We start from the raw sequence: 27,487 nt of genomic DNA on the forward strand, positions 1-27,487 counted from the left end.
AACAATTCCAAGCAAAAGTAGCTGATCAGTACAGTTAAACCTCACCAATTCAAACAGGGAGCTTGAACCCTTCCAGTGAGGGCAAGCAGTGGCAGGAGGAGCTGGTGCTTATACTGGCCTGTTTCCTCTTCTAGAAGATGAGAGTGTAGGGTTGTATAATCAAAGTCCTTTTCTACTAATACTAAAACCACATTTCATCACATCTAAAATGTGATGAAATCTAAACATCATATTTTATATACCAATGAAAAAATTAAAAACCTGCCACCAGTTAAACACTTTTAAAGATGTCTCTAGGATGAATGGATTGGTCACACCAGATTCTTGTGGCCTCGAAATTCATTGAGATAAATTTGGTAACTTCTCCTGCCCTTGATTGCATTACTTGGTATGAAATAGGCAATCCTTTTGAATGATCCCAGTGACAAAATATTACAGCACTTTTTTTCTCCTTGCGGATCTTTTTTTCTAAGCAAATAAAGCACTTGCTTGTCCCTTTGCAAGAAAATACAGGATTGCAGTCTTTCCAAGGTTGAATATTTGCTTCATCGGTATCAAATTTACACTCTGCTGCTCTGTTTTTGAGACTTTCTGTATATACCATAACTTTTCATTTCAATGCTGAATCATTATATATTCTTTTCTAAGACATTTAAGTGGCAATTAAACTCAATGGTGTAGTACCCAAAGTGTACCCAGCACAGTGGACGTGACAAGCCAGGTACCTGTGACCATGTTTGCCGTGCTCAGGCAATGACATCTGTATCATGACAGCCACCCAGCAACAGAAATTGTTCAACCCCATCAGTCACACATGCATCTGATCTTAGACGTGTTAAATGTGAAAAAAAAATGAGCATCTTAGAATAGATTAATTATAGAAATAGTGAAATCTATGAAGAATTTACAGTATATCTAGCAAGGTACTAACGTCTTGACAACACTTAACGTCCATCAAAACTCACAGCAAGAAATATGTGCAGATAGGAAGTTTAGTCAGGTTTAAAAAACTGCCCCAGGTCACCCAGCTGGGTAAATTTCAGAGCAAGAATGCTGACCCAAACAACAGGATTTTCCATCCTGCCAGTTCTGTGATTCTGCCGGGCAGTATAAGCCATGTGTGCATGTCAACCATAGACTGACATTGGATTCCATTTACTTTCAAGAACATGAAGCATCATTTCGAATAGTCTTTCAATGGGTTGTTTAAATAGCTCAATCATGTAAGATTTTGTATAATGAATTGATAAGAATAATTTATAATTAGCACATCTCCATTGTATGCAAATAGCCAGTTCTTAAAGGGGCTTCTCGGCATGATTTCTGCCTTCATAACACCTGTGGGAGCTGGAGTGGCTGCCCATGGCTACCCTCACCACAGTGCAATGAGATAGTTAAATCATCACTATTTCCTGACCAAAACGTTGCCTGCAAGCTGAAATGACCTGCCCAGTGGCAACAGAAGTCCATTCATGGCAAAATATGGACCTAGATCATCTCTAACCTTGGTCTCCTGAGCCTCAGTCTTGCTCTTTTACTACTTCTCTCTATTGCCTTTCTCACAAAGTCATTTGTTTTTTAAATTTGTGTTGTAACATGGACTGCAAATGGTTTTTGTTAAAAACCATACAAGCTATTTTATTCTCCCAATGCTAGAAGACATGACAATGAATGACACTTTTCAGTGCGTGGGAGCCCCCAGCCCTGGCCCTGGGCTATCTGAGGAACAAGGGAGGCCCTTTCAGACCAGCCCAGAGGTAGAGAATGAAGCCACCAGGCCTGTCTCTGGAGGACAGCAGTGCTGAGTAAACCGTGGCTTTGTGGCGATGGTGATTCTGTTTCCATGGACAGTTAAATATAGAACCTGGGAGGAGCTTCGTATTTATGTTCAGTACTGGAGGAGCAAAACCCAAAAGAAAGGAGTGAGAGTGTGACTAAGGTCTTTCATGGTCACAATGAACACCAGCAAGAAGGAATTACCAAGTCCAAACAGTTGAAGATGGCCAACCTCAAGTCCTAGTCACGTCGACACCATGACAACTGTCATAGATTTGCACCCCAGCGGCTGGTGTAGAGAGATTGCTTTAAGAGAATACAATAGGCATTTTTAAAAATTGTCTTCTCAAATCATTGATTCATTTGGTTGGCAAATGTATACCAAGTACCTACATGTGAAAAGGGAGGGGATCGAGGGGCAAGCAGATCCTGTTCTCAGACTAACAAGTCATACACTCCTCAAGTGTGTTTGAAGAGACCCATCGGAACGAAGGCAGCAAAGCCGAGGCCTCTTCTAACCTGCCCCCGGTTCTGTTACAGCTGTAAGGGCGCCTCCCACTACGGCCTGACCAGGGACAGGAAGAGGCGCTCACAAGATGGCTGTCCAGACGGCTGTGCGAGCCTCATGGCAGCGGCACTCTCTCCAGAGGTTTCTGCATCTGCCACCGTCTCCTTAATGACGGACGAGCCTGGCCTCGACAACCCTGCCTACGTGTCAGCAGAGGACGGTCAGCCAGCTAGCGGCCTATCGGACTCTGGCCGGGGCAACCGCACTAGGGGTGAGTCAAATGGGTGGTTGTCCAGGAATGGGCTCCTTGCCTTGGGATTGCCCTCTGTGGAGTACTCACTGTGGAAAGTTCTAGAAATGTTTTTTTAGGGGAAATAGTTATGATAGTTTTGGCAGCCAACCAATGTCCAATTCTCCAAAGTGAAATGAAACCACAGTACCTCAGATCATTAAAACTGTGTGTAATCTGACTTGGTGAAAGGGGTTGAAGCTAGACCTAATGATTCATTGCTTCCGCAGTGTCAGTATCTTCCCTGCTGCACCGCTGGGGAAAAGCACTGTTGCATTCAGTTCAGCCCAGAGAGGGGGAAAGGCAGACTCTTAAACAAGCTGTATGTATTTCATTGTAGAAAATTTAGAAAATACAGGTAAGCAAATTTTATAATCCCACCACCTTAAGGTAATCACTGTTAATGTTTAATTGTATACGTCTTACCAGATGTGTGCATAAAAGATGGTTTCTGTTAATTCATAGCTACTGTTCTCATTTCTCTTCTCAGCACGGCCTTTTGAGCGATCCACTATCAGAAGCAGATCTTTTAAAAAGATAAATCGAGCTTTGAGTATTCTTCGAAGGACAAAGAGTGGGAGTGTAGTTGCCAACCAAGCTGGCCAGGGCAGGGAACATTCTGAAAATACCACTGCCCCCGAAGGTAAATGAACTCCCCCTCTAAGGCTGGACATGGGCGGGGCTTCCAGAGTGACTTCGGAGAGGATGCAACCTGACCACGCCCACCTTCTATGACCCCTCTTTTCCTAAGGGTATAAAATGCTTTTTATAAGATATTTTTTACCTTGCTTAACCTACTTCCCACATAAGTAGCTAAAGGCAGACATTATTATTCTCTTTTTACATAGGAAAAAGGTGTTGGAATCCTTACCTTCAGGTGCTAGCTTAATGCATATAAAGAATAATTACTATAGTTAATGAGTGAAAAGCATTTAAAACAGTGCCTGGCACGAAGTAAATGCTACATAAGTATTTACTCTTATTACAGCTGTGTATAAGATGTGGTTCTTGGGTGTTTTACATGCATTTCCTCTTTTAATCCTCACAACAACCTTATGAAGTAGCTACTGTTATTATCCCTGCTTTACAGATTAGGAAACTGAGGCACAGAGAGGTTACTTAGCTTGCTCCAAATTACATTTCTAAACTTTGAATCTAGATAATGCGGCTCTAGAATCCATGCATGTTTTCCCCAATATAAATAGAGCTCAGGAAATACTGTCCTACTTCTTTCTTTTCATTTTATAATAGAACTTTAGAGTAGTAATAATAGCTTAAAAAAATTGAGGTCTTCCTGTGTGTCAGGTAGTATTCTAAGTCATTTAGATGTTGCAACACTGTTAGGGATAAGGATTATTCCCATTTTACAGATGAGAAAACTGAGAACCAGAGAAATTAGGTGACTAGCCCAAAGTCACTCAGCTAGAATATGATAGAACTAGGATTTTAATTTAGGTCCTCTGGCTCCAGAGTCCACTCCCTTAAGCACCAGGTTATACTGCCCTACACTTTTGGGGGTTGGTAGGTAGAGCCCAAACCACTATATTTATCATACCCTCAGAAAATTCATGAGCAGTTGTATAAGATGCCTTCTTGCTACTTATTATCACCTCTCGCCCTGTACACACGCACGCACACACACGCACTGTATGCTCTAACTACTCTGAGCTTATTACAATCCTGTAAATACTATCTCGTTCTCTCACCTCCCTTCAGTTGTCCAACCTGTACTCCCACACTCCTTTCACCTGGCCTTCTAATTCCTCCTTCGAGGCCCGGCGTAGGCTCTGCCTCCTCCTGGAAGTCCTCTCTGACTCCCTCAATCCCCCTTTCCTTGTGTTCTTGAAGCACCTGGATCTCTGTCATAGCAGTGGTCACATTTCATTGTAACTGTACCTGTAAGAGCAGGGCTTCTTTTTCTGAGTCTTAATTCTCAAGGCCTAGCACAATATCTGGCACATAAGAGTGTTCACTAAATGTTTGTGCAATGAATAAATGAAAGGATTATAACTTCCTTTTTGCCAGTCTCTCCCTCCTACCAAAGGCTCCTTCATTCCACTCCAGGTACAGTGTTCTACTGCATACTTGAATAAGATTTATTTGCATATTTATTGAAATATTTAAAAAAGAGATTACTATGTGTAAGGCACTGGGCTAGGCACGGTCGTTTTGTATCTAGATTTTACAGTCCGGTTCCTGGCATCAAGGTGTATATTCAAGACCAAAAGGAAATAAAATCCTGTGAAGGGTGAGGTATGAATGAATGACGGTGACAGCCATAGGGGACGGTGTAATCCATGTTGAAGGAGTGGTTTATGACCTGGATGGACGTTGGGATGTTGACTGTGTGCTGGAAGGTAGAAGGAGATGAAGTTGATGTCAGATGAGAGAAGGTCCCGGATGCCAGTTAGGAGTCCGTGCTTGATTGGGGGGCAGAGCACACCCGAAAGCTCTCTGTAACAGAGTTACTGCAGGTGGGAGCCATGTTTCAGGAAGACGGAGAGAGCAGCCATGTGATATGTGCAGGGGCTGGAGTAGGAGAGAGTGGATTTACTCAGACATGCTGGGAAGCTACAACTCCAGAATGGGGTGAGGTGTTAAGATTCAGCTAGGGGCTGGCTGGTTGGCTCAGGTGGTTAGAGCATGGTGTTCGGATCCCCATACTGTCCAGCCACCAAAAAAGAAGACTTAGCTAGGCTGGTATCAATGTTTTTGCAGGATTTGGTAGGCAACAAAGCTTTCAGAAATGGCCTGTGGGTCTCACTGCTTCAGCGACCTGCAGTTAGTCTGGTGAGTTCTCCTGTCATGGTTTATCCATCCTTTTTATATCAGTAAACAGACTGGCTCCACTATTTATCAGCTGTGTTACCTTGGCTATTACTTAATTGCTCTAAGCTTCAGTGTTTCTTCATCAAAAAAAAAAACAGGGATAGTGACGGTCTTCTTGATAGGGTTACTGTGAGGACTAAACAAAAACACATGCATTCGAATTGCTTAGCTCAGTGCCCAACATATATAAACTCTTGATAAATGATAATAATTGTTATATCCTTCAGTCCAAGAGTGAAGACATTATATTGAATAAATTTTTCTTTCCAGCCCAACACAAGCAAAAACACATGCATTCGAATTGCTTAGCTCAGTGCCCAACATATATAAACTCTTGATAAATAATAATAATTGTTATATCCTTCAGTCCAAGAGTGAAGACATTATATTGAATAAATTTTTCTTTCCAGCCCAACACAAATTTGGCAGTTTAAAAATTACTTTAGTTCTTCAAGGCCACTAGGGTCTCATTGGTGTCGCTCTAATTAACATCGTTTACAAGTGTGACTGGGTATGTCCTTTCGAACTATCAAATCAAACACCCTCAAGTGGTTTTGGTTTGGGAGCATGGTTTTTGTAAATCTGTTGGGAAGGAGGGTAGTAAGGGAGGTGGAGGAGGGAGGGAAAATGAGCAGCTCTGATGATTATTTTCAAATCTTTCTTTGCTCAGAGTGATTTTTTTTTAAATTTCCATTTCCTTGTTACCAAACATGTTCTGACAAATGCTTGTGGTATAGCCTACTTAATGTAATCAAGGTAGTTTAAACATTAATTGTCTGCAGTGTCTGATCTTTCCAGATGACATAATTAAAGGGCAAATGCAGCTGTCAGCAGCTACAGGAGACAGAAGCATCTCAGCCCTCCACATCCAAACTTGAACCTCAAGCAATTGAAGAGCCACCTTTTCCAGCAAACTAGGTGTGGCTTGGTCCCATCACTTGTTGGTGTTTCCTCTGAGTACTTCTACTCAAACTGAAGAGTAGAAACAGTGCCAGTCAGTACTGCTGGTGTGTAGGTCCACAGGGCAAGTCCCTTGTGAACCCCTGGCTCTGAGGACCACCTAACTCTGTGACCTGTAGCCAGTTACATTACTTCCCCTCTTGGAGCTTGAGCATTCTCACTTGGGAAACAAAGGCTTGACTCTCACGGTCCAGCTACAGGGACTAGGGCAACTCTTCTCTAACTCTGTGACCTGTAGCCAGTTACATTACTTCCCCTCTTGGAGCTTGAGCATTCTCACTTGTGAAACAAAGGCTTGACTCTCACGGTCAAGCTACAGGGACTAGGGCAACTCTTCTCCATGTGGTCACAGTGAGGTGGGAGCTGGGGAGGGAGCTGTGAAAGATTTCTTGGGTAAAGCAGATTCCTGAGTTAAAAAATAAAGTTTGAAAACACCAGCCTAGATTATATTTGAATCTCCTTTTAGCTCTGAATTCAGTGATTCAGGCAGATCAGGGATGAACTTCCTGAAGCCACTAAGTAGGCCTTGGCCTCTTCTTGATCATGAATCAGGTCTCTTAACTTCCTTTTATTGACAGCAGTGTCTGGTAGAGAGGACTGCTGATTCCCCAAGCCTGAAAAGCAGAGTTCTCAGGAAAGAAATCTTCAAAATGATCTGAGAGGGCAGAAGAGCAGGTTTGTTCTGTTTTTGCCCCTCCATAAGCAAGTGATAAAACCTCAGTTCATTCCATAATGAGCATTCATTCATTCATTCATTCATTCCTGTTCACTCAAAAAACATCAGTTGAGTGCTTCTGCATGCAGAGATCTGTGCACAGAACGACAGAACAGCCACAAATTATGCCCTGAAGGATTTTAGAGTCCAATGGGGGTTATAAGAAATGAATAACATGAATAACAGTAATAGAAGGTTGAGTGCCATGAGAAATAGAGAGAAAGACTTATAAGAAATGTGACATTTAGAGAAAGCAAGGGAAAGAAGGATCAGGGTAGAGTTTAATTGGAAGAGATCATTTTATGCAGACCTTGAAGGAAAAATTGGGTGTAGGCCCAGGATGAAAAACATTCCAGGCAGAGAAACATGTGCTGGCACAGAGGCAAGAAAGTGGAAAACATGCGTGAGGAACAATGAATAGTTCAGTTTGGCTGAAAGCAAAGTTTGGCAAGAAGAAGCGTGGTTGGAAATGTCCATTGGGTGAATACCTTAAATAAATACCGTCTTTGTCTATTTCAGTCTTTCCAAGGTTGTATCACCTGATTCCAGATGGTGAAATTACCAGCATCAAGATCAATCGAGTGGATCCCAACGAAAGCCTCTCCATTAGGCTAGTGGGAGGCAGCGAAACCCCACTGGTCCATATCATTATCCAGCACATTTATCGTGACGGGGTGATTGCCAGAGACGGCCGGTTACTGCCAGGAGACATCATATTAAAGGTACAGACCATGGCTGTGGGGCTGTGATAAGGGGCTTAATATAAAAAACCCTTCAGAGCAAATGATCGGATGGATGGATGGAGGAAAATGGTAAAACAAATGTGGATAGTCATTTTCCATAGTTATGGTGTTATGACTCTTCATATGAGATTTGTAATTTAATCGTCTTTCTTGCTCTTGCACTCTCTTCTCTTTCTTTCTGTACATAAATATTTCTCTCTGTCTCTGTATCATTTCGTCTGTCTCCTCCTTTCCATTCTTCCTTCTAGCTTTTTTTTATCTTTCTCCCCCTTCTTCACCTGCTCTTTCTTCTCCCCTTGTCCTCCTGCTTCTCCTTTTATCTCTCCTTCTTTAAGCAGTGTTAATATAAAATAATATAAAACAGGAGCATATATTTTCTTAAATTGTTTTTAGAACAGATGGTTGGAACATTTTGTATTTTATCTAATCATGTTCACATACCCTTCTAAAGTAAGTTTCCTATTGTTTAATGGCCCTCCATGAAAATAAAAGTACTCCCTAAGCCATTTCCACCAACAGAGACCTTCCAGGGGAGACAGGTGGTGGAATAGAATGCCATGCCTCGGGCCTGACTGTCCTCCACGGCTCAGCTGAGGGGAAGGACTTTAAGGAGGAATTTTTAGAAGAAGAGAAAGGATAAAGAAGAGTTGTTTATCAGAGAGAAGCAAACATGTGCCAAAAGTGACAAGATATCCCTCCCTGCTCGTATATTTTCTATCTGATACTCAGATTACAGTTTCATCCCACCCCTTCTAGGTTGCTTAGGGATAAGCTCCTGTCACATCATGAGCTGTTTCTTTGGCAAACTAATTGGAATAAGAGGAGAGATCATTTAAAGCAGTTATTGCAGAAATGCTGGAATTCCAGCTGGTCTCCTAGGCGGAGTTCGAGGCAGGCCCCAGCAACCCCCGGGGGCAGATAGTGACACTCTGCATGGCTTCCTCCCAGTCCTAGTGGAAACTGTGCTGCCTGGGAGGGTTCCATAATAAAACATTTCGGTTCCTGTGGCCTTCAGCTGGCACTGGCAGGCATAAGGGCTGCCAGGACTCTTTAGCAGGCAGCCTCAACCTTCTCTTGGCCTGAGTGTGATGGGGCACCCAGGCCTGCCACCTTTGGTGTTCTGTTCCTCTGTGCTTGGGCAAGCGGGGAGCCTCCATCCTCCCTGGAGATGTAGCAGAGATCGGGTGATTGTGTACTCGAGGAAGGCCTTTCTAAAGCCAATTCCAAGACTCCTCTGACAGTTGGCTGCAGGTACAAGAAGTGTTACCAAACTAGAGGAGAAAAAAAGGTTGTTTCTCCTCTGAGGGGCCTCCCCACTCAAGCACAGCATGCAGTGCTGCTGTGAAGTTGTTTCTTCCAGGGCGGCCACTAACAGTGGGGGCTGCAGCCTCTGGGCTGGGCCTACATAGCCAGAGTAATTAAAACCAGAAGGTCTGATGCAGCGTCAGCCCTGTAGATCATTAGTGAGGCACAATTGAGAGGATTGAGCTGAAGGATATTAAAGTAGAATTATAAAGTGATCCAGCCTTTCAATAAAATAACCTAGAAACTTCCTTTCACATCAGCTTGTTTGAAACTGTGTGGGGATTTCTTTTTCGTTTTGTTCAGAACATGAGCAAAAGACCTTGTAGGTGGCCACCTTGAGACCTGACATATTATCACACGCGTGCGCACACACACACACACACACACACACACTTTCTCACACTCGCATCTCTCACACTATCACACATTGCTCACCTACTTGCAAACACACTCATGCACATACACACTCTCACACACACTCACACACACACACACACACACACACACACACAGTAGTCGGAACTGGAAGTTTTGACGTGGGTGACCCAGGCAGAAAAATTCAGTTGGAGATTTATGGAAAGAAAATGTCAATTTAGCTTGGTTTGAACAGCCATTTAATTATTTGACTGAGCCGAATGCGAAAATTTCTTTTCTTCTTTTTCCTTTTCCTACATTTTCTTCCTTCTTTCCCTTTCCACCAGCTAAAAAATAAGTTTGGCAAGAAACAGAAATGAAGGTCAAGCTTCTGTACTTAAATCTGTGGGCCTGTGTGAGAACAGGTGGAAGGAAGACGGTGTCTACTCATGGAGGCCTGAAAAGGTAGTGCAGGTCACCTGAGAGAGAAAGGGTTAGAAGTGCTGTTGGGAGATGGGGGTATGTGGGCCCAGGATGAGGAGAGAAAGCAGAGCCATCTTTAAGGATAGCATCCTGGATGTCCTGTGGGCCTGGGCCTTTCAGGAGGGGAGTGGCAGGTGGAGCTGACTGCACAATTGCTCCTCTCCCCCAGGTCAATGGGATGGACATCAGCAATGTCCCTCACAACTACGCCTTGCGCCTCCTGCGACAGCCCTGCCAGGTGCTGCGGCTGACCGTGCTGCGTGAGCAGAAGTTCCGGAGCAGAAACAACGGACAAGCACTGGACACCTATGGACCCCGGGATGACAGTTTCCATGTGATTCTCAACAAAAGTAGCCCTGAGGAGCAGCTTGGAATAAAACTGGTGCGTAAGGTGGATGAGCCTGGGGTGTTCATCTTCAACGTGCTGGATGGCGGTGTGGCAGACAGACATGGTCAGCTGGAGGAGAACGATCGTGTGTTAGCCATCAATGGACATGACCTTCGATACGGCAGCCCAGAAAGTGCAGCTTATCTGATTCAGGTGGGTCACAGGTTGTTCCAAGATCCCAGTAAGAAACTCCCAATATGAGCAGGAGCACTCATCACCCTGATCCACCCGCCCTGTAACCACCCCATGTAACATGCAATGCCTCCCTTTCGAGGAGTCAAGATGAAAGGGTCAGCATTTTTGAAGCTTCTGCCCAGGTAAGAACATGGTGTGTCTTAGGGTCAAGCAAATTGTGTGTCTCAGGGTCATGGGTATTCCCTAGGTGATGTGCTGCCAGCCATCCAGTCTGACCGCAGATAAATACATTCGGTTAGGTGCAGCGACCTCACAAGGTTAAGTCACTCAGTGTCAACAAGGTTGTGTGATCCCTGTACCCAGTATATTAGACACAGACCCAGGGGTCATTCAGATACATTCTTGGTATGTCCAAGACATCCAATTATATTGACTCCCACAAGAAGCTGTGCCGTGCAGCCTTCAGGGATCCCATGGACAGAGGCCATGATAGGGTTGGCTACAGCTGAGCCCTCAGCTCCATGGCTAAATCCACTTGACTTGGAAAGCACGTGGAAACACAATGTGAACCTAAGAGGAAACCCCTTAATAAGAGAAGCGTACAAACTATTGCTCACTTGGGCAGATAGAGTTCACAAGAGCCTGAGAGTGGTCCAAACTAATTCATTTTTCTGACCAGTGCAATGTTATCAAGTCCCAGTATGCATCTTATTGACTTTGGCTGGGTTACCATAAAATTTTCTTTATTTTCTTCTTTTAATTAAACTTATTTTGAGATAATTGTAAATTAACATAAGCCTGAGAGTGGTCCAAACTAATTCATTTTTCTGACCAGTGCAATGTTATCAAGTCCCAGTGTGCATCTTATTGACTTTGGCTGGGTTACCATAAAATTTTCTTTATTTTCTTCTTTTAATTAAACTTATTTTGAGATAATTGTAAATTAACATACAGTTGTAAGAAATAATACTGACAGAGCCTATGTACCAATTACTCTGTTTTCCCAAGTGTTAATGTCTTCTGAAACTATAATATAATATCACAACCAGGCTGTTGACAGTGACATAGTCAAGGTACAGAATATTTCCACCACCACAAAGATCCTTATAAAAGTTGCCCTTCTATGGCCATACCCACTTCCTTCCCACCCCACCTCCTCTTTAACCCTTGGCAGCCACTAATCTTTTCTCCATTTCTATAATTTTGAATTTCAAGAATGTTATATAAAAGGATCATACAGTGTATAAACTTTTGGGATTGGCTTTTTTCACTCAGCATTATTCTTTGGAGATTCATCCAGATAGCTATGTGTCTCAATGTTTCATGAGCCACCACCTTTATTCTTATAGGAACAGACTTCATTCTGAGTTCTTGTGTTCTAACCTGTTCATTCACTTCATTTAGTAAACACGTATTAAGTTTTCACTGCTTAGCTGGCCCTGAGTTAGATGCAGAGAAAAGAGATGGCGACCACTTCAATTGCTCTCCCAAAGGAGTTCAAAATCTAATAGGGGAGATGGACTTTCTCTATATGACTGTCATATGGTATGATAGTACTGCAATGGAGAAATTGAGTGTGGTGCTGGTGCACACACATGAGAGATTCTTGCTTGGATGAGCCTATGAATTCTTCACAGGGAAGGAAGATCTTGAACTGGAGCTTTGAGGATGACCAGAAATTCTCTAGGTGATCAAGGCAGTCAGGGTCTTTCTAAGGAAATACGGCACAAAAGCACATTTCACTAATAGCCTGTTAGGGAAATGGTCTATATCTGGAGCATGAGGTGCATATAGAAAGGCAGCAATAGAGAAGCAGGAATGGTAGGCAAGGGCCGATCGTGTAGAGTATTGTGAACTATGCTCAGACTTTATCCCTAAGGCCATCGGGTATCACTGGATGAGTTTAGGAAAGGTGACATGACCCTCTCGACTCATGTGATCTCTCTAAAGGCAGTGGAGAGCTGATAGGAAAGAGGTAAGATTAGGGGCCTTGTCTAAAGAAGCATTTGCAATTATCCAGCACACCATGTCAGCTTCCATTAGTAACTGGAGTATTAATACCTCCAAAATAGACAGGGACTTTGCAGCAATAACTGACAGAACCCCGTGCCGAGTTCCATAGAGGATGGTCATCAGACGACAGAGCCTGCCCTGAAGAACTTGGTCATCAAAGTGCAGATAAGTGTCCCTACCCTGGGGTCCAGTCATGGAGTTCTCCCAGGCGCTGGCAGCTCCTTTCACTGTCATGTGTAGTAACTTACCCTCTTCTTCAAGGAGAACCAAGTGGTGGACAGTATTATCGTCATTGTGGACATGGGCAGCCTGAGGCAGAAGGTGCCAGGGGACCTAGGTTAATAAAACCAGAGTGACAAGAGGCCTTTTCTTTCTAGGGTTTATGCCATCTATTCCCAAATTCATACGCCAGCCCCAGCGTCTCCTCTGACCACCACATGCCACTACCTATCCCACTGCCTACTTGGTATCTCCCCGTGGATGTCTAAAAGGCATGTCAAACTTAATGTCCAAAGCTGAACCGTTGGCTTCTCCCTGCTCCACCCCCAGCCAAACCTGCCGTCCCCTCAGTCTCTCCCAGTCTACAGAAATGGCACCACCATTCACCCACTTACTTGAGCCAAAAAGAATGATTACAGTCTTTGGCACCTCTCCCGCATCCATGTCTCACCACCTCCATGGCGTCCGTCAGCTGACCCGACGTCAGGCTGGGCCACGGCGAGGGCCTTCTCCCTGGCCTCCTTGCTCCACACTCGAGGCCTGTCTCTGTCCTCCACATGGTCGTTAGAATGACCACCTACTTGCCACTCTCTTGCTTTCAGTACTCTGAGACTTCCCAAGACGTTTAAACTAAAATTTCAAACCCTTACCATGGCCTGCAGAGCCATACATATTCTGGCCTTTGGTTATCTCTCCTGCTTCATTTCTTAAGTAAAGGGGAGAATTTCTGGCACTCTTCTTGTTTAACCATGCAGTCACATCACCTTCTTGCTGCTTCTCAAACATTTCGAGAACTTTTCCACCTCAGGGCCAATATTCTTGATGTTCCTCGGCCTGGAAGAACCTTCTGGATATCTGCGTGATTCTCTCCCACACTTTATTTAGGCCTCTCCTCAAATCTCACCTCCTCAGAAAGGCCTTCACTGACAATCTTAAGATAGTACACACATGTGCACACACATATGCACACACTCACACACGCATGCACGCGGTATCCTCTAATCTGCTTTATTTTTTTCTATGAACTAATTATTTTGTTATTGCCTGCCAGTAGAGTTAGTACAGTATTGTGTCCTGAGCACTCAGAGCAATGCCTGGCAAGAGTAGAAACTCAATAAATATTTGTTAAGGAGTAAATAGAGTTACATTATAAACAAGCAAATATATAAAAAGTATATTTTACACATTAACTCCATCTCATAGGGATTTGTTGTCAAAGCATTCACCAAAGAAGCACTAAATCTACTTTTACATGTTATTTGTCCCCAAGATATAATCCCTACTTTTTGTCTCCTTGAATTTGTTCCATGGTTATTGATTGAGCAGCTTCTGTGTGCCAGGAGGTGTGTGAGACAATGGTGAATGAGACTGGCATGCTTCCTGGCCACGTAGAGCTTGGAACCTGTTACTGTCTCTGATCTTAGATACAACGAGGCCAGCCTTAAAGCACGTGGTTCTAGCCCATAGGCACCAATGGTGAGAACAGAAAACAGAGCATGTGAAAACATTCACGCACGGAAAAGAAGAGTCTATTTATTTTCTTCATGAAGTAACTGCATTCTTAGCATGATTTTTTCCCCCTCCTTTAAAAACTAGACTTTTATGTGATCATTAATATATTTTCATGTTACACTTCATAACTCCCTCTGCAGATCAATCAGTGCAGCTCACATTCTGGAGATAATCTTTGCCAACTCTACTTCGCAATAGACGAAGGAAAAACTCTCTTACTCATGACATTTGGAAAAATCTTGATTGCATATGGCATTCTATTTTTGTAGATTAATAACAGAAGAGCAAAAAAAATTTTTTTTCCCTGAGAAAGTTAATTTATGAAATAAAATCTTGCCTAACAGCGGGACTTCCTAAAAGATTCATTTGCTTGCTAAACAAAACCAATGTGCTTTATAAGCAGGAAAAACTTTTAAAAAAAGAAAAAAAAAAAGCTAAGGCAAAGCTAGTTGGAAAAGAAATGGAAAAGTGGAATGCTGGAAAAACTCAGCTCAGTAATTTCTTGCTGTTTCTGAAGAGTGGATTTTATTTATGTGATACTTGTAATACACACCAGGCTGGGGGATTAAACTAAATACCCTTCAAAGGTTGAGATTCAGATTTCCAACCAATCTTTGGCTGTGTTGCCATCATATGTCTACTCCATGAATCACATTTGCCCTACAAAGAAATTCCCAGACAACATGTCCTTTTGGTCATGTTCTCTCTCACAGTACCACACATTCTGCTTTTTTTCACATTATTTCAGGGAAGAGTTATTACAGAGAGCCCACACTGTTTTAAGTTTGACCAATGTTACACATGTTGAGCCCTAACCTCAGCTTACTCAGCAACAGCCTGGGTTTGCCAGAGTCAGGCCTCTCTGAGGAGAAAATCCTTAAGGAGAAGGAAGCCTCAAATTTGGGGCAGTTGACTTATTTAGGAACTTAGTACAACTTTATTCTCTCCATTGTCAATTTCTCAAGTTTTTGGAGCACCGAGTCTAGAATAAGTATATGAAAGAGAGCTTTTTGGAACTGTCTGATGTCATACCTACCATAATAGAACAAAGAAATAACAGAGCAAAGATTTGAGACACTAAGAAAACAAGAGGTCTCAATATCCGGAACCTAGGAGGGTCAGCATACACCCCCCAGAATCAATATAAGAATCATTTATTCTGAGAGGTATGCCTATTTTGAGAAGCTTCTGTCTATCTGCAATTCTGGATTAGTGAGTTCATATTTATTTAGAAGTTCAATTATATACAATTAATAAGTAAAGAAAGTAGTTATGAATTTCAAAATTGAGTATCCCTCTAGTTTCTTTTTTCCTAGGCAATCCCAGGTTTGATGCAGAAGCTGAAAATATTTAAAGCCATTTGTAGAGGTGCTCATAAGACTGGTTTTCATGAATACTGACATATATGTGATATTCCTTATATGAATTAATATTTAAATGAGAAGTTATTCCATCAAAGAATAACTGATAACAGGCTCTTCAAACTTTTAAAAAGAATGTAATAGGTCTTTAGAGTAGAAAAGCAAGTAATAGACTATTCACATTACCTATATTTGTTCTAAATATGTCATTCCAGCTGATGAGTTATGCTGCACACCTGGAAAAAAAGGCAAAACCTTGTCGTAATTTAAACATTCAAGTCCCCCAGAGCCAGTAAGAATTGCCAGTGAAATAAGACCTGATAGATCTGGGTGTGTTTTCTACAGATCAGCACAGCTAGTATAGAATCAAATCCCTACTTAAATAAATTGTCCTATGGTATTATAGTTAATTTAATGCACATGGACTGAACTATACATAGATTTTTTTTAAAAAAAATCTCCTTTAGCTGAATTCTCAAAGTCTAAATGATTTTTATATAGGGCTACAAATTTTATGCATTAGTGATAAAGTGTGACCTGGTGAACTGTACTGCTTTTCAACTTAGAATTTTATAAGAATGGATCTTATGCACAGCTACACACTGCAAATATTAGCGGGTCTTGAAACTTCACTACCTTTTCTCCAACCCACATATCCTCCGCATGTGTATTCTTTACAATGGAACAGAATTAATTATGAGAGTAATTTCTAGATATCACAAAAGAAATGGTGTTGGGGCAAACAAGTCATTCTACTGACTCAGCAGTCAGCAGATTTAGGGACTCAAGAACTAAATTCTTACTATGACCTTGTCACTGATGTCTGTATGACCCTCTATAAGTCACCATCTCTATTATCATTGTCATTAATTTCTTTGCATCTAAAAGATATGTGCTTCTGGGAATGTCAGGATGAACATAGAACTACAATCCATTGGGAAAAATAGACCAAGTTGCTGCCCTAGTTCTCCTTTTCTAGTCAAATCCTGAGGTATTACTTACTACGTTTTCTCGAAGCCGTCTTAATTTCCTTTTTCCTTGGCCAGACTCTGGTTACTCTTAGCTCACTGAAGGAGCTGCCACCTCTCCAGCAGAAGATATTCCTGTGTTCTCTTTATAGTGTGCCAGGCACTGTGCTAGGTGCTGAAGTTTCAGCAGAGAACAAACAGACATACCAGATCTGCTTTTGCCATGCTCATATTCTAGGGAACATCAGCTTATAGTGCACCATTAGCTCATTATGGAGTTATACTTCTGGGGCTCCCATTTTTTTGCCCAACGGTAAGGATATTTTACCCCCCAAAAGTTCTTTTGTTCACTAGAAGGAGGGTAAGAGACTTTGGTCCTATGCCTTATTATGTAGTATGTTGTCACATCAACAGGAATGACCGATGACTTTGGTATTTTTCTAGCATATCACTTGGTTCTGATGCCTCCAGTAGTCGGTACTGCCATGTAAAGTCTATGTGACATCACATGGTCTCATAGGTGGGCTGCACTGCTGTAATTCGTTCTGTAGTACAGTCCTAGAAACCTCCCAGTCATCTTTCAATTAATCAGTAATGATGAAGACAGACATCTATGGAGTTATTGGCCTCTTAGAGCCTTGGGACAACCCCCTATTGCTTGTATGAAATGGGAACTCCATCAACAACATCTTCAGTATAGCTGGTTCATCAGAAAAAGACCCTACTCTGTGCTGCTCAGACCAGAACTCCAATGCTACACCTCCACCCCCACCCAGCTTTATTAGACTGAGTCCAGAATTCATCAAGTTTTTAGGTAATTTAAACACATAAAATATTTCAAGAAAGTAGGAAGAGTTGACCTGAAAAGGAAAAGAGCTAAGGAAGGACAATGAAAATTATCTTCAGATAGGGTTGTCACGTGGAAGTTGATTTTGGGTTGCCCTACAGGGCTTAACTAGAACCAATCAGCAGTCAAAAGAATGGCAAATTGAAGCTCAACCTAAGGACAAACGTTCTAATGAGTGGTATCTAAAAATGGCCTGTGCTGCCTTGGGACACAGTGAGCTCCCTGTCATTGGGGGCATTGATGCATGAGCTGGGTGACAACATGTCAAGGATATTGTAGGGGAATTCCACCATGGGCTATAGAGAAAATGTTGGATTAGATGATATCTGACATGTCTTGCATATCTGTGACTTTCTAATTATATGGAACCAGTGCTCACAATTCCCCAGGGCTTTGTAAGCACCAGATAGATGAACTGAGAATGATACTTAAACAGTTGCTGGAAGGAAAGGTAAAATGGGGTGACCCCACCAGCACAGAATGAACCATCCCCACAAGTCTGTGTTGAAAATCAGTTAAAACCAGACCACCTCCTTCTGAAATCCTTGAAAAAGAAACCAATGGGAAATGCAGAGTGAATTTGTTTTTTAAAGAGATGATTATTAAAACCTCTTACGTTAATGGATGGAATACTAAGTAGAGACCAGCTCTATAAGCTGCTTATATTATTATAAATCCCACTATAGCTCTCGCCTGTCTGTGTAACAAGAGACTCACACAATCAAGCATGGGTTTTCTGTGGTCCTAGACTGTGCTACAGAAGGAGTTGTGTGCATGGTCTACCTACACAATTTTGATGCCCAACAGTCAGGTTGGAGTCTTCCTGTTTCAGGTGTTTGTGAAGAATAATAGTCTGGGGCATTGCCGGGGGGAGGGCGGCAACTCTTAACTTGGAACTTTATATTGCTCATACCAGAAACACAATGACTGAGCCCACATGAATTAGATACAATTTACTAAAGTTTATTTAAGCTTATACAAATATACCAAAATAGCAAATGCTATAATGCATTTGGTTTAACTCCAATCCTCTTTTACAAATGAATAGGTGAAGGCTTTGGCGAGGTGAGGAGCTCACTCCTTTACCTGCAGGTACTCCATCATCTCTTGTTCTGCCTGCAGTTATCCCTGTCCCTCTTGGCCACTGGATGGACCCATGCAATGCCAGCACAGTAGAAAGATCCCCTGTGCTCCAATATATGGCTCTGCAAAATGCTCTCCTTGCCTCTGTGTAGTGACATCTTTGACTTCCATCCCTCTGCTCTGGGAAGTGTCTGGTCTGTTTGCATCCTGACACTCTGAGCAGTTCTTCTCAGCCATAGTGGATTTCGAGGGAAAAGAGCCATTTCCAGGCTGAACACGAAGGAGGAAGGTGCTTGCCCTGTGAGAGGTCACAGTGTAATGCTCGCAGATTCCTCCTTCCAGCTCTGAGAGATGGATTATTGTTATTTAAAAATGGGTAACCAGGGCCGGCCCGGTGTCGCACTGGAGAGTGCGCCGCTTGGGAGCGCAGCGGAGCTCCCACCAAGGGTTCGGATCCCATGTGGAGACCGGTTCCCGCTCACTGGCTGAGCGTGCGGGCGCAACACGGAGGGTTGCGATCCCGTTGCCGGTCCCCGGTACGGGCGCGACACCGAGGGTTGCGATCCCGTTACTGGTCAGTAAAAAAAAAGACAAAAAAAAAAGGAAAAAAAATAAATAAATAAAAATGGGTAACTGTAAATGAGGCTGCTGGACTATGGTTCCCTTCTTTGGCCTCTGCTTAGTCCGTAATGTAAATATGATTGGCAGTTTTGAGTCAAATCTCAAAAGAACAGAGAAAAACAGTCATTAAAGAAAACAACAGAAAATAGGCCTTTCTATGACTTCTATGATAAATGCTACTCAGTTTTAACCCTCTGGTTTTCTCTGAATATTGGATTTTTTCTGTGTCCTCAGCCAGATGTAACTGGCCCCATCTCTGGAGACCCTTAAGTGTATTCTGCATATCTCCTTCATGGCAGCTCCATTTGACCGTCCCTGAAGTAGAAAAATCTCCATGAGGGCAAGAACCATGTCCCCAAAGTTCCTAGTACAGTGACTGGCCCAGAGCAGGCACATGTCAGCTGTGGGGACAGGATGATTGTCAAGAGCTGCCAATAATCTAAAGTCCACAGAGGAGAATGTGGATGGCATCAGAACCCCTTCCCTTGACCTGTAAAAAGAAGAGAGGGCGTTTAATGCTTGGGATCTTGGGAGAGAGAGCATATGATATAGCAGTCAAGCTATGCAGGGTATAAGCAGTGTGTTCAGGATTCGCCTAGATCAAAATCTAGGATGTTTAAGGGAGAGAGAAGAGGAAATTTTAAGGCATATCTACTAATTGAGATAGATACAGTTGTTAAACTGTCTTTTAACCCAAACTGCAACATCCCAAAAGATACAGGAGAGGGACTGTCCTGCCTGTTTCTTGCAGCAACCTCATGCTCTGACCATTTGTGATCAAAGTCACAAGTCTGCTGTACCTGTCTTCCTGGCACATATTATGTGAGTGGGAAATAAACAAATTTCTACCATTCTCTCATTCAATCCTCCTGTGCCTCTGCCTGCCACCTTCTCATACTCACACCAGAGGAAAGGAAGAATCTCTAGTGCTAGGGGCTGCTTCTCTGCACTGAATCCCGCTGCTCAGGACAGAGCCAGGACAAACATATAAGCCCATTTTCTACCTTATATCTTCAAACACCATGAAAGAAAGGGAATCAAATAGTCTCCCTGTGGGCAATTTACAAGGTAAGAGCCACAGGATCCAGCCTTGCAGAGAATTTACTTCCAAGTAAATTGATACCAGAGTTATTTATTGGAGTGTTATTCCTGCCAACAACTTAATACCAAAGCCAGCATTTGAACATCCAATGAAAAATTTGTGCTTGAAAATGTGAATTAAATAGCTCTTGCAGGCTGCTTCTTGGCAGTTTGGATTTTGCCTGGCAAATTAATTCAGTGTGTAAGTCTCAAATTTTCTCAGTTCTCATGAGGTGCTTAGATTGTGTGGCCGCTCCTTGTCCAAAATGAACGTGATACAATATGCAGGCCCAGAGACAAACACGCTGCTGAGATCCTTCAAAACATTGGAGTTTCCCCGAAGATAAGAGAGCAAATTTGGGCTCAGTAATTGAAGTTTTGACCTGAATGTTTGCTGCTGCTTATCTTTTAGTGATTTTTGCTTCCCAAAGATAACCTTATTAGGATAAGTGAGACTTATAGTACAAGGAAAGAGATGCAGTTATTACAAAATACTCTTCCAAGAAATGAGTTTAGTTGGCAAATACCACAGTTCTTCATGTCAGCTTTCTTCATGATTACTTCCTGGGCTTGTTATTTTTGTTTTGTTCCAACACAGGCATCATGTGTGATGAGAAAACACCAGGGAATTCAAGATAGGCAAGCAAGCAAAGGAAGGGCTCACAAGCCCAGCTGGGGAGACCGGGCGTGATGATGGGGCTGTGTGTGAATGATGGTGTCATAAGGACGTGACTTGCTTCTTGGGCCCTGTTCTGTGGGATTTTCTTAATTTATGTGAAATGCATCAGCTCACCTGGTCATCCATCTGTTGTGATATGTATGATAGACACTCTTACTGTGCTTGAGCAGCTGTCTTAGAAAGTTCATTTAATTTACAACCACCCAATTGATGACCCTATGTTTCAAGAGATCCCTGAGAAGAGATGTTTACTAATACAAGAGCACATAGCCATGAAGATTTGAGCTGGTCAGTGTGGGACAACCATGGGGATCTGATTTCATTGGTGCTTACTGCTTAAGCTTTTCAAAACAAGGTCTGGTTTCTGAGACGGGGAGTGAGTTTTAGACCTTGGGAAGATGGATGCAGAGAGACAGCGTCTTAGTCCATTTGTGCTGCTCTAACAAAGTATACCAAACTGGGTGGCTTATAAACAACAGAAATGTATTTCTCACAGTTCTGGAGGCTGGGAAGTCCAAGATCAAGATGCCGGCAGGCTGGGTGTCTGGGGAGGGCAGCTTTCTCAAGGAGGGTGCCATTGTGCTCTGTCCACACATGGTAGAAGGGGCAAACAAGCTTCCTTGGGCCTCTTTTATAAAGGCACTATTCTTATTATGAGGGCTCCTCCTTCATGACCTAATGACTTCCCAATGGCCCCACTTCCTAAAATCACTATGTTGGGGGTTAGGGTTTCAACATATGAATTTTGGGGAATACAAACATGGCAGGCAGGAAGCAAATATCTTGGCTCCCATTGTCTGAGCTAATGGGAAAGAGCATGGACTGTCCCTGCTCTCCTTTGGGGATCTGATGTTTCCGTGGCTCAGTAACCATGCCTGGGAAGGAAGAAGAGAGCAGATCAGTGTCCACATCTGATGTGGTGTTGGCTCCCATTGTCTGAGCTAATGGGAAAGAGCATGGACTGTCCCTGCTCTCCTTTGGGGATCTGATGTTTCCGTGGCTCAGTAACCATGCCTGGGAAGGAAGAAGAGAGCAGATCAGTGTCCACATCTGATGTGGTTGTGAGTGGTCAAGGATGGTATGAAGAGAGGAACCACCAGCCCTTACTCGTCTCTTCTCTATCTTCCTTGTCCCCAAACCTAGTCTTTTGTAAGGGCCTTTCTAATCAATCTAGTCATGTCTCACCCATTATCAACTTTTACTAAAGTTGAGGTTACCTGCCTACTTCAGCCTGGGCCATCAGGGAGCCCTGTTTATATAAGTTTCACAGGTCTAATGTCTAGTCTGCCTGCCCTGTAGATCTGAAACCTCAGCAGTCAGCAGTTCTGAAAGAATGATCCACACTATCAGACACATGTGAACCTATTCTGTGGCAGAAAGCCAATTTGTAAATTTACCATGTGGAAGGGATCTTTCCAATAAGCAATACATTGGCTATTCTCAATGCTCTTTTCAAGTATCGGTGTACAGAGAAGAGAGGACTTGTAGTCAGGATTAGTGGTAGTCACGTCAAAAATAAAGGATTAAGGCAAAGGACTTTAATCAGGCTTTGTGGGAACCTAAGACATCACCCCTATATTTCCGAAGTGCTCATCCTTTCCAGTGCCCAAATATCTGAGACTGTCAGACACAGGATTTCTCCTCCTGCAGTGACAGGGTTGCTGCCACTATTTCTTTTTCTTTACTGTTTACCTTTGATCTTAGACCTTTAGTCTGGGCTACTGCTTTAGACTGTGCACCTTATTCTGTCCAGAAAGACTTTCACACATGGTTTGTGTGCAGTGGAGCCATTTCTTAAAAATAAATTAGCAATATCTGATGACTTTTCAAGGACTTGGATGAATCAAACCTTCCCTCCTAGGTTTTCCCTTGGAGCAATGTTTTCTGCCTGGTTTAAGGATAAAGGAGATAACTCTCATGCTCTTGCCAAAGTACAAGATGGGCACTTACATAAAAATACTAGAAATCATCTTTTTCCACAAAAAAATAGTACAACCAAAATCATATCTTGGTAAGCCCTGGTGCGCGATGCTGTGGATGGAAACTGAAAGTGGCTCACGCCTGTGTCTTCTCACCCAGGCCAGTGAAAGGCGCGTTCACCTCGTCGTGTCCCGCCAGGTTCGACAGCAGAGCCCTGACATCTTTCAGGAAGCCGGCTGGAACAGCAATGGCAGCCGGTCCCCAGGACCAGGGGAGAGGAGCAACCGTCCCAAGGTAAGGCCCAATCAGGACGTGTCCACTGCTCCTGCAGGGAGCTATTTCTTGGGAAGGCTGCTTACTTTAACATTTCTAAGTATTATCTCTGGACTTTGTCACTTAAAGAAACACTCTTTTACTTGTAGAACTATAAGCCCAAAGTCCCATCTTCAAGACTTGGTGAGATAACAGGTGTCTCCCATCCAAGCAGGAGAGAGAAAGTGCAGGAGAGTTTTGAAACCTGATCTTGCAGACCTCAGATGGGGACCTAATTTTTAGTCTAAGCCAAATCGATGTCATGTTTTTACCAAGAGTCATTATGTTTAAGGACTGCTTTCCATTCACTTTGAAATGAAACAAGAGGTTTGCTTGGTTTCTGGTTTTTGAATTTCCCAGGCTGCCTGGAAGTTAAAATAATAATTCCCCTACTATTTTTAATATGTTTGTCTTTGCAGAAGAGCTCAGGAAGATAATTTAAACACTTGAATCTCATGTAACATTAGGGAGTGGTGGGGATTGGGGCAAACTAGAGAGCACATCCTGTCTTACAGCATTCAAATCCAGAAAAATTTTAAAACACTGTATATCAAGCAGAATGCATCTGTGGGTAGAATCTACTCTCCAGGCTACCAGTTGTTTGCAGCCTTTCTCTAAATGAGGTGACTCAGCCCAATTTGTATTTCTGTCTGTGGCTTCTATTAGAGGTAATGCCTTAACCTCTCCATTTGGATGGGTGTTTAAACAACATAAAACTTGGGGCCGGCCCGGTGGCGCACTCTCCAGTGCGCCGCTTGAGAGCGCAGCGGCGCTCCCGCCGAGGGTTCGGATCCCATGTGGAGACCGGTTCCCGCTCACTGGCTGAGCGCGGAGTGGGCACAACACCGAGGGTTGCGATCCCGTTGCCGGTCAATAAAAAAGACAAAAAGGAAAAAAAAAAAAAAAGACATAAAACTTGTTTAGTCTGAATTAAGTGTCCTGTAGCCTTGGCTTGACATTGTACAAAGGGTCTTACAAAATATTCATGGAAAATTTTCTATCATCTTTTAATTCCATTTTTCCATGAACTTTTTGGAGTATCCTTGTTTTGTGATGGTAGTGAGCTTCCATCAGTCATTTCTCCTGGGATCTGGTTTCATTACATCATTTGTAATTTTTAAAAAAATCTTGTAGGTAACTGGGTTTTTTTTTTGCAACAGAGAGTAGGGAATGCCCTTTTCCTTCCACCTCAAGCCATGTTTTGGTTTGGAATAACTTAAAATTGAGTTTTTGAGCAATGTATACAAAAACATTACTCAAAATTTTGATTTTGGAACATCTCTGCTTTATTCTCTGTTAATTACATTGACATTCTCCAGCCAGCCATGCCCCATAAATCTATAAATTCCATGTTTATTTACAATAAGCAACCTAGACAGACCCAGTACATTCTGCTGAAACATTTTATGGATAAGGACTCCCTGACGTCTTTTCACTAGTAAATACCATTAGCATGTTTAAATTAAACTGACAGTACTTATTAATGGAAAACTAGTTTATTAACTTAATTAACTAATTGATTAAAGTTTTTAAATAGCTAATTTTAGTTGAATTAACTATAATACATTATATTCTAATTCATGAAGTCACTGAGATGAGGCCTCCACTCGCACTGTGGCTTTAGCATGCCTTCCACATAGCCATCGTGAACCACAGAAGGAGCCAAGAAGGTCTGATCATATTTTTGCCACAACCCTCTGTCACGTGTCTGAATTCCTGGAAACATAGTTACAAATTAGCCTCGGAGAAAATTGTAATTTTCATTTTAATTTATATTCTCTCTGCCTTCTGAAATGTCCTCACAAAAAAAGTGGCATATGTGAAATAAAACTAATCTATCTATGGCTGTTTGATGGTTTACTTTTTTATGTTCCAACTAAAGTTTTGTTTGATTTAGGAAACGTCACTTTTTGAAAACAGGACCTTAAATGATTTAAAAGAACACTAAAGAAGGATTTGTGGGACAGAAAAGCTTTAGCCAATTGAAAAGTTAAGGAATGATAGGTACCAAATTTAAGTGTGTAGTCACCTCTGTGTAAGAGGAAAGGGATGTGACCAGAGAGAAGTCATGCACTTAAAGTTAAAGGGGGGACTTTAACTGTACACAGAACGTTTATTTCTGACATTGGGTACACAGTATGTGGGTAGGTTATTCTGTTATTCTTTACATTTTTTTTATATGTCTAAAATGTGTTCTTTTAAAAATCCAAAGCAAGTATTCTAAAACATAAATATTTTTTATAGCTTGAGTAATAAATACTCAGGTGCCATGATATTTTTCAATCAGTTTGAACTGTTTCATCGTAAGTTATATTTTTAAACATTAGGGAACATTCTGAGGTCCCCAAAGCAGGTAGGGAGGAGTGGGGAGAAAAGACAGAAAAGATCAGCTTTGTCATACTTAACTCTCCTCCTTCCCAGCCAAAGTTAGGCAACTCTGGGAGTAAAGGATTCATGGAGAGGCTTGGGTTTTTCCTTTTTTTTTTTTCTTTTTTTTCTAAAGATGACCGGTAAGGGGATCTTAACCCTTGACTTGGTGTTGTCAGCACCACGCTCTCCCAAGTGAGCCACGGGCCGGCCCGGGTTTTTCCATTGTTAACATGTCTCTGTTGGGGAAAGCAAATGGTCATAGGAGACACAGGACATATTAAGACATGTCTTATTTGTGGTATTCTGGTCACTTTTTGAGCTCCTCGGTACTCCACTAAACTTCTCTGCTTAGCACAGTCAAGGCTGTTTGGTAAGCACTGAGGAAATGTGAAAGAAGACTGTATAAAAAATGATTACTTTTATTAACTTAGAAAAAATTCATGATATTTGTGAATGACAAGAGTTTTTTGAGATGCTGCCTCACTACTATCAGAAATCAATGACTCTCTTGAGAAATTTTGGGTGCAGTCCACTTTGTATGCTTACGATTTCTTCAGCAGTCTCCAACCTCTTCTTTCTTCCATTTTTACTGTTCCCTTTCAAAATGCAAACTTTCGCTGAGTTAGCGTACAGAATTTGGGATAATGTAACGATTACAGGTGAGGCAAGGTGAGGGTTCTCTTTGTCTTTTTCTGTGCTACCAAAGACCAACATCATATTTATGCCATTTGCATCATTTATGCAACTTTGGTAGATTTTGCATATAGAAAACACAAACCCAGTTGTGAATATATGTGCCATGTTTTTCTGTCTGTGCCTTCAGCCCCTCCATCCTGCAGCTACTTGTCATGAGAAGGTGGTAAGTGTCCGAAAAGACCCCAGCGAATCTCTCGGCATGACCGTTGCAGGGGGAGCATCACATAGGGAATGGGATTTGCCTATCTATGTCATCAGTATTGAACCCGGAGGAATCATAAGCAGAGACGGAAGAATAAAAACAGGTAAAAAGTAAAGAGGCTTAAGGCACTGGGGTGGCAGAATATTAAGAGGAATTAGCAGCTTGCTGGGTTAGGTAACTATTTCCAGAATTAGCAAGAGAATATGAGGGTGACCTGGCCAGGACATCTGCCACACATTGACCATGATTTGTTTGAGTATAGTTGCTAGACTGGGCTTCACCCCTAAGTGTTCTAAGTGGTCTTTGCTGGATTGATCCAGTGATGAAGCGAATTCATGAATGGTTCCATTTTATGGATTAGATAGAAGTTTATGTGATTCAGTGAATATTTATTAAATGAAAGTACCATGCTGAGTACTTTCCCATTGGTGAAAAGTGTTTCACTACTTTAATCACATGTGTTTTGGTCTACTTTAAGCAAAAAAAGGTGATGTCAAATTTGCCTCTACAAATATGTATTCTTAATAATATTGTCAATTCATATGAAGAGGTAGCTCAGACAGATGAGTAGACATGCCACTTAAGGGTTCAGATTCAAGACATAAAATGTGAAGTTTCCAAGTACAGTTTTGTTCAGCCTAAGGCACAGCAGGGGGATGGCATATTAAGGGATTTAGTCAGCCAGCTGAAGGGTACTTATTATGGGGTCAGGAAAGACTCAAGGCCTTTCCCGTCTTTCTCCTCCTGTCCTTTTACTTCTGCTATGGTTATTCTGTATATAAAAGATGATATACAAGGAGGGCAGAAAAACAGGAGGGAGATAAATAGAAAATGGGGGTGGGGGAAGGTCTGAATTTAATTTCTCTTCCTTTTCTGCAAGCACCTGGGTGGAGAATGATGAGGCCAAATGAATTGACTTGTTAGTGAGAGAACATGAGCTAGAAATTATGTGTGAAAATAGTCCCGTAATGTAGTAGATGTTCAACCAATGGTAGCTATTATCACCTTTGCAATGAATAAAAATGTTACTCTTCTTTCCACCTCTTTAAGAGCACAGATCCAGGTCTGTTTTTCCCAACGGCCCTAGAATCCTCTGCCAGACACTCTCATGGGTAGTTT

General features: G+C 42.3%; 1 protein-coding gene across 1 annotated transcript in view; it reads left to right on the forward strand.

Moving 5' to 3' along the window:
- Positions 1–27,487, forward strand: part of LNX1 (ligand of numb-protein X 1, E3 ubiquitin protein ligase) — an 87,744-nt gene that overhangs the window by 44,026 nt on the left and 16,231 nt on the right. Inside the window, exons 2-7 of the mRNA XM_008572886.1 lie at positions 2,317–2,555; positions 3,064–3,216; positions 7,597–7,799; positions 10,132–10,503; positions 22,948–23,082; positions 26,294–26,471. Coding sequence (XP_008571108.1) covers positions 2,317–2,555; positions 3,064–3,216; positions 7,597–7,799; positions 10,132–10,503; positions 22,948–23,082; positions 26,294–26,471 — 1,280 coding nt within the window. The remainder of the gene's footprint in view (positions 1–2,316; positions 2,556–3,063; positions 3,217–7,596; positions 7,800–10,131; positions 10,504–22,947; positions 23,083–26,293; positions 26,472–27,487) is intronic.

This window comes from Galeopterus variegatus, unplaced genomic scaffold (genome assembly GCF_000696425.1).
Source record: "Galeopterus variegatus unplaced genomic scaffold, G_variegatus-3.0.2 Scaffold846, whole genome shotgun sequence".
Taxonomy (NCBI): Eukaryota; Metazoa; Chordata; class Mammalia; order Dermoptera; family Cynocephalidae; genus Galeopterus; species Galeopterus variegatus.